A 14,774-nucleotide genomic window follows, 5' to 3' on the forward strand; every position below is an offset into this window, starting at 1 on the left:
TTTTTTCTTATTTGGTTTACCCTTTTAAAAATAAAACAAAAATAAGTGGCGACTCCAAGTCATTTTCCAAACAATAAATCATTTTCCAAAATAAAAATCGAGCTCACCATTGAGTGGAACTGCATGAGCCGAAATACGGGGTCCATAGTTCCTTTTTTTTTTTTTTTTTCCCTAACATCCAATAATAAAATCATTTTTCACTTATCTTATAAATTAAGTTTGGTACCTGGAACGCACGAAGGAAAAAAAATATGTATTAAGAAAATAAAATTTTCATTTTTTTATTGTCTTATAAAAAACACCAAAAATAAAATAAACATAATTAAAATTAATTATAAACTTATATTTTTAAAATTATTTTAAATAATAAATAAAAATAATTTATTAACTTTAAATCTTTTTTTTCTTCCATTTTTCTTTCCTTCTAATCTTGGTTTATGAAAAATACTAATGATAAAAAATACTAAGAAAAATTATTTTTTTCATATTTAGTTATCGTATGAAAATATAATATAATTAAAACTAGTTAGAAATTTTTACACTTCTAAATTATTTAATTTTTGTATTAATGAGTTAAAATATGTGAAATGAGTTTGAAGTAGCATATAAAAATAATTTATTAACTTTAAGACTATATTTGGTTTTGAGGAAAAGAAAATAATAATAATAATAATAATAAAACGGAATGAAAGAAAATTCTAAAAAATAAAAATAAATTCAAAACCAATAAATTATTTTTATATATTTTTTTCATATTCATCTAACTTATTTTTCTTCATTATATAATTTTTGTGAGAAAATTGATAATTTTTGTCTTTTTGATGTTTTTTATTTATACATTTCCTCAAACTCTATTAAATAAATTGACTAAATTGGTCCTTTCTCTCATAAACACCTTCATATTTTACTCAGTGAGAGGTTTGAAAATATATTTGAGTTTATGTTTGAAAAACTTTCTTTTCTCCATCTCAAATCATCACTCAAAAAAAATGAAATGGAGTTTTTTTTATAAAGTAGATATATATAAATGGATTTGAGTTTGTGCTTAAAAAACTCTAGGCCTTGCAACTATTCTTAAAATGAATTTTGCAAACTTAAAAAATCAATTGGGTTTTGAAAATAGTTCTTTGAAAATTTATCTAATAAAGATGTTATTTTTTAAGATAAATTTAAGGTATTTTAAGTTTTTTTTTAGAATGTTTTGAGAAACAATTGAATATCTAAAACTTTTACATTATATGTAAGTATATATTGTCTTTATAGAGAATAACATTTATAGTTTAATTTTTAGATAGGATTTTATTGTTAAAAACAATTAAAAAGTATTAAAAATGTTTTCAAAAATTATATTGAAAATGGGTTTTAAAAACTATCGTCTTGCATATCTTCCTTTTCTCATTCTTCAAACATCATAATCATAATGATAACAAAAATAATGAAATTAGTTTTTTTTTTTCTTTTTCTTGTGAAACATTAAAAAATGGGATTTGCTTCATGAAATTAGTAGCTTCACTGGTTTTTTTTTTGGTATTATTCTCAAAACTTTTCTGTTCTCGAGAACAACAAACATATCTCCATTTCGCAGGCAAACTAACCCTAAATTTTTTTTCCTCTAAAGATGATAATTCTGAATTCTGAATTGTCACACACTTTCATCACACCAGATAAACCTCTTACTTTTATGCTAAACCCGCACCTGGAATTAATATAAAATTGAAAAAAAAAATTCTTTCCCAAACTGCAAACCGAAGAGAAAAGGATCGATCGTAGGAAAAAAATAAATAAATAAACCTTTGCCGGCCAGAATAAAATGAAATCAAACAACTTAAATGGTTGAGGAATAAAACAAACCGGTAGAGGACGTCAAAGCAGACGGCGGCGCGGGCGTGGCCAAGATGACTGAGGTCGTAAGCGGTGACACCGCAGGCGTACATGGACACTTTGCCATCGACAAGAGGCTTGAAGATCTCCTTCTACTGAGTCATGGTGTTGTACACTCTCAATTACGTCGTCTCCGCCATCGAAGATACCGCCAAGCTGTCCCTCAAAGGCTTGAAGAAGAAACCCTAACCCCTCAAGCCTTTTCAGGTTGAAACGGTAATACTCTTTTGATTATTGTAAGTTTTAAAACCGTGGAGTAGATAACGTCGAGTAAGATTTGCTGAAATTTCATAAATAATTTTTTTTTTTTTAAAAAAAAAAGGGGAAAAAAAAAAGGGGATCAGAGAAATTTGCTCTAACTTTATTCTCATGAAATTACTAAAATAGCCTTAAAATTTAAAATTCATTACATATTAAATTGTGTTGTGATAAAGAATCTTTTTGAGAACTGTCCTGTAAACCAAGGTTATCAAATTTTTAATAGAAAGCTTATTCTAAAAATGAGGTGTTTTTAACATATTTTAATTATTCTTTCTATTGTTTTCAATTATTTATCGAAAATATTTATAAAAAAAAAAAAAATTATTTTTGAAATCATTTCCAGACAAATCCTAACCTTCCTCAAGATTTGTTCTTTATACCTATTCATGTGAAGAATCTAAATATTATCACAAAAACTATAAGATAGTTCGATATTAGATTCTAAACACATCCTAGTGTGCTATAAATTGAAATAGTTTCTTTTATCAAACTTCTCAACTTCAAACTTTATTGTCATTCTAGGTTTAACAACTTTAGCTTTAATACTAGTTTGTTATGAAAAACCATGAAAATGAAAAATAATAGTAGGACAAAAATAAGAGAACAAAACAGAAAACACATAAAATGTATAATGATTTATGTGGACGAAAATGAAAAATTTATTAACTTTTTTCATTTTTCTTGTCTTCTTTCATATTTTCCTTCACATATAATCCTACAAATATAAAAGAAACAAACTTTTAGGCATCTAATGTCTAATTTAAGGACTAAAAACTCATTTCATGTGAGAAAATTGATCATTTTTTGTCTTTTTGATGTTTTTTATATATACATTTTCTCAAAGTCTATTAAATAAATTAACTAAATTGGTCCTTTCTCTCATAAACACCTTCATATTTTACTTTACTCAGTGAGAAGTTTGAAAATATATTTAAGTTTATGTTTGAAAAACTTCCTTTTCTCCATCTCAAATCATCACTCAAAAAAAAAAAAAAAAAATGAAATGGAGTTTTTTTAAAGTATATATATATAAAAAAAAAAATGGATTTGAGTTTGTGCTTAAAAAACTCTAGGCCTTGGCAACTATTCTTAAAATGAATTTTGCAAACTTAAAAAATCAATTGGGTTTTGAAAATAGTTCTTTGAAAATTTATCTAATAAAGATACTATTTTTTTAAGATAAATTTAAGGTATTTTAAGTTTTTTTAGAATGTTTTGAGAAACAATTGAAAATATAATGAATAGTTAAAAAATTTTACATTATATGTAAGTATACATTGTCTTTGTAGAGAATAATCGATCACATAAAAATGTTTTCCATATTTTAATTTTCAATAGGATTTTATTCTTAAAAACAATTAAAAAGTATTAAAAATGTTTCCAAAAATTATATTGAGAACTGGTTTTAAAAACTATCATCTAGCATATCTTCCTTTTCTCATTCTTCGAACATCATAATCATAATGATAACAAAAATAATGAAATTAGTTTTTTTTTTTCTTGTGAAACATTAAAAAATGGGATTTGCTTCATGTGATCCTACAAAGATAAAAATGAGGAAACTTTTGAATGTCTTAAACATGTATGAGGCAAGGGGTAAGCCAATAGTGTGCTAAAATTGATAGCAACAATATCCTCTTCTTGGGAGTACTTTGAGGGTTGTTTTTACTATTAAGTGGTAAGGCATGTATATTACAATCATCATCACTTTTCAGCATGCTGAATTCTTGGCGAAGTGTCTCTCCCCATATCCCATTCTAAATGCCTCTTGATCACCACTCCTTTTCACATTTTCTCTGTTTTAATTTTTAATTTTAAATCATCAAAGCATAGAATAAAATAGTATCTTCGATCAAAATTCTAACCTTGTCGTCAACATCTGTAAAATTTAGTACACAAATAACTTCATGGCCCAAGTGTTGTAAAATTTAGAATCTACAAATTATCCTTTACACCTGATTCAACTAGAAAAAATCAATCAAGAGAGTTCCATCAGAACTTGAGTCATTTTTCTTAAGATACACCAGAGTTACTCTCCGGGTTTGATAAAAAGCATGTTATAAGGCATGCCAATGAGTATGTCAAAGACGCAATTTGGAAAACAATCCCTTCATTAATATTGCAAAGACAAAATCAAACTTCTTCAAGGGTTCATCCCGCATCACCCTGAGATTGAAGCATCAATTACAAGAAGCCTATAAGGGCTTGTTTGCCAGCGGAATCAAAATTACTTTTTGAGAAATGTCTTCAATTGAAAGACGAGAACAACTGCTTTCAAAAATAGCTTTAAAAACCTTGTAGCTTCACAGGTTTTTTTTTTATTTTTTTGGGTATTATTCTCAAAATTTTCCCGTTCTCGAGAACAACAAACATATCTCGATTTCGCAGCCAAACCAACCCTAAATTTTTTTTTCCTCTAAAGATGATAAATTCAGAATTCTGAATTGTCACACACTTTCATCACACCAGATAGACCTCTTACTTTTACGCTAAACCCGCACCTGGAATTAATATAAAAATGAAAAAAAAATAAAAAATTCTTTCCTAAACTGCAAACCGAAGCGAAAAGGATCAATCGTAGGAAAAAAAAAAAAAAAATCAATCTTTGCGGGCCAGAATAAAATGAAATCAAACAACTTAAATGGTTGAGGAATAAAACAAACCGGTAGAGGACGTCAAAGCAGACGGCGGCGCGGGCGTGGCCAAGATGACTGAGGTCGTAAGCGGTGACACCGCAGACGTACATGGACACTTTGCCATCGACAACGGGCTTGAAGATCTCCTTCTGCTGAGTCATGGTGTTGTACACTCTCAATTCCGTCGTCTCCGCCATCGAAGATACCGCGAAGCTATCCCTCAAAGGCTTGAAGAAGAAACCCTAACCCCTCAAGCCTTTTCAGGTTGAAACGGTAATACTCTTTTGATTATTGTAAGTTTAAAACCGTAGAGTAATTAAAATTGTATGTCCCTTCTTGTGTAAGTTTTAAAACCGTGGAGTAAATAACGTCGAGTAAGATTTGCTGAAATTTCATAAATAAATTAAAAAAAAAAGGGGAAAAAAAGAAAAAAGAAAAAAGGGATAAGAGGAATTTGCTGTAACTTCATTCTCATGAAATTACTAAAATAGCCTTAAAATTTAAAATTCATTAAACATTAAATTGTGTTGAGATAAAGAATCTTTTTGAGAATTGTCGTGTAAAACAAGGTTATGAAATTTTTAATAGAAAGCTTATTCTAAAAATAAGGTGTTTTAAACATATTTTAATTTTTTTTTTTATTGTTTTCAATTATTTATCAAAAATATTTCAAAAAAAAAGAATTATTTTTTAAATAATTTCCAAACAGATCCTAACCTTCCTCAAGATTTGTTCTTCATACCTATTCATGTGAAGAATCTAAATATTATCACAAAAACTATAAGATAGTTCGACATTAGATTCTACACACATCTTAGTATGTTATAAATTAAAATAGTTTCTTTTATCAAACTTCTCAACTTCAAACTTTATTGTCATTCCAGGTCTAACAACTTTAGCTTTGATATTAGTTTGTTATGGAAAACCATGAAAAGGAAAACTAATAATAGGAAGAAAATAAGAGAACAAAATAAAAAACACATAAAATGTATAATGATTTATGTGGTTTAGCTTAAAGTCCATATCCATGGGAAAAGACAAAGAAAAACTTTCATTTTTTTTTTCAATGAGATTGCAATCCCAGGGCTTTCAAATCTCAGAGTCCCAATTACACCTAAATAAGGACTTTCTCTTTGTCAAAGACTTAAAAAATTAACTTAAAAGAGAATTTAACACACTTTCTAATATCTTTGTAATGCCTCAAACCCTTTATGCATTGGAAGTGGCATTTATATAAAGTGGCTTTAGTCTTTGTTGAGTGATGTCTTAGGTTCTCTGTGGTTTGTTATAAAACAGTTCTGTTCTTTATTGAGTGATATCTCATGTTCTTTGTACTTCACAAGTGCTAGCTACATGGAATTGTTTTGTTCCTTGTCGAGTGATGCCTTAGGCTCTTTATGCTTTGGAAGTAGTGGCCACATATGAAGTATAATTAGTGAAGAGGAAAGAAAATATTATTATTTTTGTATGACAAACAAATATTTACTTTGTTTTTATTGTACCCCTTTATTTTGTATACTTTTAACATGTTTCCTTTTTTAAAACCTTAGGTTAGATTGATAAGAAATAAAACCTTTAGCTTTATGTTAATAGTATTAAGAACAAATTTTCTACTCCCAATTATACAAATTTTAACCAACTTACATATAGTACACCAATAGTTGTATTACAATTCACAAGTTCTCGGATTTTATGGTAAATGCTAAAAATGGATTTACAAGTGAACCAAATTGGAGACATGACCAATTAACGACTCAACCAATTTTATTGGCTATGCCTCTTTCCAAGAATTTCTAATGCTCTAATGCCGTTACTGAGTTGTGATTTGTTCAAATGCCTTTATAGTATTTCTATGGTAGTATTTTTAATGGAAAATGAAACTCTATATCTTTTAGCTATTTTTTTAGTAGTTTCATAAATAATTGTTAAGATTCTAAGCCTAATTTCTACATAAAATTGTCAAAACTATAATTATTGGTGCAACATTGGAATTTATAGAAGCTTTGTTAGTAGCTAAACCAAATATATAACAAGGAATGGAAAATGAAACATTATCTAAGGTGTTGTTTGTTTTCTTACCTTTTTGCTGAAAACAACTTACTTTTAGATTTCAGATAGTTTATTTTTTTACTTTTTGTTGACTTATTACTTATTTCTTGAATTTTTTTACTTAATAGAAAAAGTTAAAATATTTGGCTTGTTTTTTTTTTTTTTTTTTTTTATAATGTTAAAAGTAACATGTTGGTTTTCTTTACTTCTTATTTTTGAATAGAAATAAAATATTTAAAAAAACAAACAATTTAATACTTAATAGTACTAATTACTATTTAGTTTTAAGTTTTATTTAGAATTAAGTAAAAAAACAAACATTACCTAATCTTTATTTTTATTTTTATTTTTCTTTGTTTTTTGTTTTCTTTTATTTTTTTATTTTATTTTATAAAACCCCCATCACTTTTTAGAGTTGTACTATAAAGTATAAATATTTATAATTAAGGATAAAAAAATAAAGTTCTTTTTATTAAAATTTATGAAATGAAAACAAATATTTTCAGTCTACTCAACTGGATAGCAATTATATGAAATATTTACTCACTATAAAAGTAATACAACTAGATTGTTCTAGCATGGACTGAGAACACCACTCAACTCTTTGGAAGACATTCAATATCACTCATCGGGCGATTTGAATTTGCATCTTGAGTTGGAATTTACAAACACCTTTGTTTTTCCTGAATGATAGATCTCAATCACCTTATTGTCGTCCTCAATAGGGAGAGGATGTTTCCATCTATTCCCGTCAATGCTCATATGGATATTGTTGACTGCACTATTGTAAAGCTCAAAGCGGATTGTTTCCACCTAAATTGGAAAGCAAAAATAGAACTTATCTTAATGAATTTTCTTATTTATAGTCTTGAGCATTGTAATGGTATAATAAAAATTAGAAGAAAATTCCCTAAACTAAAATAAGATCATATTTGCCATATGAGATGAATTTGTTTATAATGAAACCATGTGATTAATAACAAATATTCAAGTAACATTAAACACTACTATAATTGAAAATTGTTGTAAACATCATTGAATCAATGGTGCATCCTTGCAAACTATGGGTTATTCCACACATAAATAACTGATGGATATACCATAGAAAAAATTGTTTGCTTCAAGTTATTTTTGTTAAGCAGTATTTCAATTGAAACTTATGAGTTAACTTGTCAACATGGGTGTAGAAGTTGGCAATCTAGAATATAAACACACAATGTTTGTGTATTTTAGTTAGTTGGCAATTTTGTTCCATTTCTTATTGATTAGATTCAACTTACTTCTTTGGATCTTAATGGTTAAAAGGACTTCATGCTTCTATAGAATTGAGTTCGGGAGGGTACAAAGTCATCTAATTTGAGGCAAGAATGTATATATGGTTCGTAAAGCTTTTGAACTGACTAATACAAGAAATTAAGATGAAAATTACTTTCTGTTTTCTAATTCGATTTAACTACTTTTTTAATTCCAAAAATGATTTTTGGTAAGTTTTAAAATTGTGTTTATTTCTAAATTGTAGTTTGATTCTAAAAAGATTGGAATATTTTTAAAAATTAAAAACTCTCCTAATTGGCTACTAGGGTTTTTAGAATATTTTACAATTAGGAAACTTTTCATAACAAAAGTGTAAGGTATTTTTAATATAAAAGAATTTGTTTTGTTGAAAATTAAGGGACTTCAAGAAAATTATAAGCAAAAAAGAAAAACCATAAAAGAGTAGTTGTCATCTCAAAGCTTCATCCTTCAACTCTCAAATCTTTCAAGATCCCTTTTGAAAGTACATCTTGGTTTCAACAAAGGTATGAATTCAAATTACTTCAACATTGATAAAGGCTTCAAGGGATTCACTAAGCAACATAGAGGAGTGTCGCATTAGGGAAGTTAAGCGTAGGTGTTGCTGATCTAAGACCCTAGGGAGTAGGTCTATTGGGTTAAGTAAAACTATGAACCATTTTCTCATATTTAGTGAATTATTTGCAATTAAGACCACCTGTGGCATTTACATCTCGTAGGTTGCTAGGTGGTTTTCAATGTTATACCTTGTGTACTATTAGAATCACTTTTATTTATCTGTGCATGAGATTTTTTTCTCTTGCTTAAAAACTAATCTAAAGGAAGAAACTAAGCAAGTAATAAAAAATAAAATTTGAGGATTAATTCAGGGACTACCAATTCACCCCCTCTAGGTAGTTTCATTATATCAAGAGTAAACACAAAATTTCTTTCAAATAGTAATATTATTGGTTAGCCTTAAGGGTTCCATAATAAATTTTCACCTGTTTTCTTACTTGATTGCTTATTTAATGTACCAATGTGAGTATCTAAATATATATAGATCAATACTTCATATTTGTAAGTTTCTTTTGTAAGAATCCTTGAGTTCAAACAGCTTAAGACATTACCTAGTTCCAAGTTTAAGGCAAATATAGATGCATTCTAACTAACCTGCACAAGACATTCCCCTCGATCTTTGGAAGGAAGAAAATCATTTCCATGCCATGCATCTTTAAAAAAAATAACTTCAAGAAGCCCATCATCTACAAAAGGATCTTTAAAGTTTCTCTGTGCATCAAAACAAACTTTGTCTCTTTAGTGAAAGTTCTAATGATGTAATCATAAAGTTGGCTTGTTGCATCCATTAAAAAATTAGTCTTCTTTTTGGACATAAAAGAGTACATTTAAGAAAAAGAACTTACATATTTTTTTTTAACATTTGGTCTATCTGGAAAGCAAGGCAAGTTAACGCAAATGATTGACCTGGTGCTACATATAAGAGAAGGAAGTAACAATGATGATTAATTAAGTACAACCCATATAGACAATACCTAAAAATAAATTCTTAGCTTTAGATGACATACAACAAACCTTTGTTACCTTAATACTGGGAAGTTATAATGGTATAAAGATTGGGTTACATTCCACAACTAAGAGGTTTATTATCTAACAACTTAAGCTTTTGGATTCAATATTAGTTTATTATGATAATATTGAAGTCATTCTAAGATAATATACTTTTTTTTAGAACTATTCTTTCCACTTCTTTGTTTCTTTCAACAAATAGTCCTTTTTTATTTTTACTACTATTACTTGTCATCATCCTTTTTTAAATACCAACATCATATATCTTTTATCAATCAAGCTAGATAATCAAATTCATCATCTGGGGCAATCTTAGATTTTTCACTCAAAGGTTATGACCTTGATGGCTATGTTAGTAGAGTGCTTTCTTTTCTTCCTCAATTTATCATATCTAAAGATGATATGAACAACTTGAATATCAAACTATACATGGCCTTGAAAAATTAATATTAGATCTTATTATATGGACACTATTACTTCTCTTTGAATCCTTCTTTACACATGTTATTGATCTCCTTACTCCACAACTTGTTGGACATGCTATTAAAAACCAATTTACACCTTGCTTAGGTGCAATCATCAAAATTTGTAGTGCTTCCCTCAAACATTAATATAAGGTGGTCAAACTATGATGAATTTATCTCAAACATGCAAAAATACTTCCTATATGATTTTCCTAGATTATATATGAATCCAAACTTCAACAATTGATTTATTTTTATTTTTATTTTTTATAATCTTCCTTATGAGCATGACCTCAACATGTACAAATTTTACCACCATTTTAATTATATTTCAATGGAATGTTTTTAAGTTCACTTATGATCCTTTGAAAACACTTGGAATAACTATGCACAAAATTAGCACAACACTATTTTTTGTGTGTTGATATCCTCTTTAATTTTGAGAGTGCTCTTCTTCATAAAATACTTAACAAGATTACCAATCCCTTTTCAAGGTTATGGCATAAACTTAAGAGATAAAAGAAATTGTTATTATACTCAAAATGCTTTCAACGGTCTATAGGTGGTTGATTACATTGTATGCACTAAATAGGCATGCTTAATTATGTGGCATTAGTAATGTTACAATCATTACATGTTCTTATCCATATCATCCCTCTCCTCAAGCCAAACCTCTTTCAAATTTGATATCTCAATTTAGGGAATTGTTGGAAGGTTCATGAAGATCATCTATAGGTAAAGTGGCTAAACATAGTAATTCATCTTAATCTAATTATCATTCTCCTTGTGCTATGGAGTTCAGGTAGCTATTCGATCATTATCTTCTACTACAAAGACACTTAGAAATGTAAGCCCATTAGATCCATTTACACTTTCATGTGACCAAGTGTGGAAGCTATAGTTCAAGAAAGTTTAATTAAAAAATATAAATTAGAATATAGCAACATAATATATTTACCTGTGTGGTATGCTTATTTCCTTCCACTCTCCTTGTTCATCTTTAGTTTTAATACTGATAGGTAGAACAATGTTCCTGCATTCTCATGCTCCTCACATTATTAAATAAATAAATAAATAAAATGCTAGTGTAAAATTAAATATTCCTTTTAAGTACATAAAACAATCCAAAAGTCAACTTATTTGATGGCCTTCAAATTAAGATATCCTAGCACAATGATAACTATGAATTCAATCACAAGTCAAGATTTCAACCTCCTATGTTGACATAAGCTATGAACAAACTATCATTAAAGTGAAGTCAAATTTTGTTATTAAAAATGTTAAAGTAAGACTTTCCAATAATAGATACACGTGGAGAGGGTAGTTGTTTCAGGAACATGAGTTGTAAATTGAAAAGAGTAAATTTGATCTTTAATACTTCAATCTTGAGTTTTAATAATATAATTAATTTAAAGTGAAAGGTAAAGTGTCGACATACATGAACATGTGCTTGTGTATGTATATATATCTATATATGAGGATATAATTAAACATAGACATGCATATATGGCGATCCCATAATCCTAGTTGTGTACTTTGTATGCCCAGGTTAGATCCTCCTAATTAACCTTTACTAGTTGGGTCTCATTAGCACCTTCTCACTCCATCAAGGGTTCCTTCAATTATCATCCTCATCACTTCTCAAAAAAGTGGTTATATGAATCAACATTTTTCCAAGAGGCCATGAAGAGTAAGCACCTAGTTACCTCATCAAGAGGATATATTCACAACAAGGATCATGAAGAATTTAGTCACTCAATTGATAAACTCATATTTTACATTTCTTTCAAGGGTGACTAAGAACATATAAACTATATGTTTTAGTTCCATCTCACTCGATAATAAAGCTTGAGGTCCTTAACATGGTCTTGGTCCATCTTGATAGATAGCTTACCTCTTCCTTATACTAAGTAAAATAGGATGGTTTGAGGGTCTTGGTTTAATGACTGGGTTGGGAAGCTTGCTAAGAAAGAATGATATATAAATTGCCAGACTTGCTTTGGTTCAATGTAGAAGGATGGAACCATTATTGTCCATGGGCAAATTCTATCTCCACCACGTTAAGTTGTCCTTAAAGCCATATCTAGTCACCAAAATGGATCCAAACTTGAACCTTACATCTATGTGGTCAACTTCTTCTAATAAAAAAACCTCCATCAAATAAAACTAAATTAGGATTGATAAAAATAAGATTATAAATTGATTAAGCTCTTGATTGGATTGATAGGATAAAAGATTTTACCATTTGACTAATGACCATTTTTCATTGTCGATCTTGCAAGAAAATTAGGTTAACCAATCTAATAGTGGATGAAACAAGCTTCTTAATTCATGCCAACCTAAAATGATTGCAAACTTTATAATCTTCAAAAATCTAGAATTCTATTTTAGATTAAACCCCTTCCTACAAATATTAATTTTGAGAGATAATTATGTTATATTCCCCTATTTATTAATTCTTCTTTATATTTCCAATTTGAGACAAAAGACATGGAAAGGATTCTTTTCAAAGAGAAATAAAAATCTCATAATCCATTCTTAGAGTAACAAAATGAAATCCTTAGACATTGTAGCAACATCAAACTTGGTACTTATGAATTTGCCTAAAGGCTTGTGAAGAGAGATGTTCTAGATTTATTTTCATAAATGACTAGTGGATGCAAGTATTCAACTTTGGGGAGTTCAGACTAGTGATGTTTTACCATTCAAATATTGAACTTGATTTGCTAAAATATTTGGTCTTATAATGGTGTAGAGTAAGATTTCATGAAAGATACTACTTAAGATTCAAGACTTGAATTGTAAGTATACCTAAATATTTTTTGTGCCCTTAGATATGCAACGTTTTATATAGGCAAGGTTCTATGATCTTTTGAGAAGATTCTTCAATATAACTTATTAAGCTTCCTTCTCATGTCCATTGTGCTCTACATAGTTTTTCATGATGCATTTTTTCTTATAATAATTGAAGTACTTGTTTCTCTAGACATCAATTCTGATCCAAACTTACTTTCACCATGATAATTCTTCTTTTATATTCTCCCTTTAGCAACCAAAATCACCTATGCCTTCTACTTTGAGCCAATTTTTTCTCAACTAATTGAAGTTCAAAATTAGCTTTTAACTTTCCCCATTGAAAAAGTATTTTGCCATATTTCATGGGCATCAACAACAATACTCCTTAAAACCATAATGGTTATTAAATTGAAACGATGAAGATAGTCTTCAACATAATTCTTCTATATATTTGAAGATTGAGCATTTTTTTTTCAAAAAGAAACAATTTATCATTGGCTTAGTGATATTTATAAGTGATGGAAGTCATAAGTTGGGCATTTAATAAGGCTAAAATCACATATTAGGTGCATGATAGGTGATAAACACACTCCCAATGTGGTATTTTATTTAAGGTATTTTAGAGTTGGTGACGACATCCCATTGCATATGGCAATCTAGTTTAGGAGAAAGAGACCCTTATGACCATTCTTTTGTCCATGAAGTGTTTCTCAAATCTTAGGTGTTTGGTGATAAACTTAGCTTGTAATCTAGACTTCCTTGCTTTGATTAGAACATTGGTTCTTGATGCCTAAAAATTTGAGTTTATGAGCCTCTTTAAGAGTATCTCAAGTGCATAATAGTCAAAATCCATTTTCAATGTAAGACAACTCTTATTGAGCTCCTAAAGGAATGGTTTAACGAACAAATAAGTAGTGGAAACTTTAAGGATACATATAAAGGTGTAACTCACAAGTGTGAGACTTCTAGATTGGTTAAAAATAGCTTGTATTGAAAACCTTCTAGTTGAGAATACTTGTAGGTAATCTAAGTTGTCTTAATTTAATTGAGGGTCTTTTCATAAAAGTAAAGGAGCTAAAGGGATCCCTCAATCATTACAACTTTCGCAAATCTTTTCAAATATAATTTCATTTTAATTTCACCTAGGTTTTCCCCTTGTTTGAAGAAAATTTATCAACATTTTTTTGGTCAACAATTGAATGACACAATCACCTTAAAATTTTTTGCTCACTTTTCAAAGCTTTCCATTTCCCCTATACCTCTAAGGCCATCTCCTCGTGAATAATACTCAACTCACTGAGATTCTTATCTATAACTTCTTTTTATATTTAGGGACTCTACCATATAGTATACTTATTTAAGAGCGGTTAATAAACTCCCTAACTCTATTGATAACATATAAGTATATTAGAATTTCATTTTATATTTTCTCTATGAGTTCATTAATTTCCATAAAGGACATCCTCATCACTAAAGAGTTTGTACCCTGTGCGCTACATTAAAAAAGAAAAAAGAAAAAAATAATAATCATAAAGGATGTAATGATTTATATGGTTTGACCCATTTAGACCATCTCCTACAACATCAAATTATTACTATTAAATTGGACTATCTTCCAAATAATAAGCCTTACTTCCTTACATATTTGGATTCTAAGTAGTGAAGAAACTACCAAAAGAGAGTTGACCTTTTCATTTACCATCTTAAGGTGAATTCTAACACCCTATCAGTTGGGAGGGTTCATGTTAAACATGTCTTCTTCTTTATTTGGATTGATTCCAAGGATACTAGCTTGATCTTAATGGCCTAAAATAACCCTATGAAAAAT

At 28.7% G+C, this 14,774-nt stretch overlaps 1 protein-coding gene across 1 annotated transcript in view; it reads right to left on the bottom strand.

Annotated features, from left to right (window-relative positions):
- Nucleotides 1–7,347: 7,347 nt before the first annotated feature.
- The window catches only part of LOC104878933 (uncharacterized), a 29,649-nt gene continuing 22,222 nt past the window's right edge, over nt 7,348–14,774 (bottom strand). The window contains exons 9-12 of the mRNA XM_010649911.3: nt 11,109–11,183; nt 9,524–9,590; nt 9,273–9,389; nt 7,348–7,640 (exon numbers count right to left, since the gene is read on the bottom strand). Coding sequence (XP_010648213.2) covers nt 7,449–7,640; nt 9,273–9,389; nt 9,524–9,590; nt 11,109–11,183 — 451 coding nt within the window. The 3' untranslated portion in view covers nt 7,348–7,448. The remainder of the gene's footprint in view (nt 7,641–9,272; nt 9,390–9,523; nt 9,591–11,108; nt 11,184–14,774) is intronic.

This window comes from Vitis vinifera, chromosome 3, assembly GCF_030704535.1.
Source record: "Vitis vinifera cultivar Pinot Noir 40024 chromosome 3, ASM3070453v1".
Lineage (NCBI taxonomy): Eukaryota > Viridiplantae > Streptophyta > Magnoliopsida > Vitales > Vitaceae > Vitis > Vitis vinifera.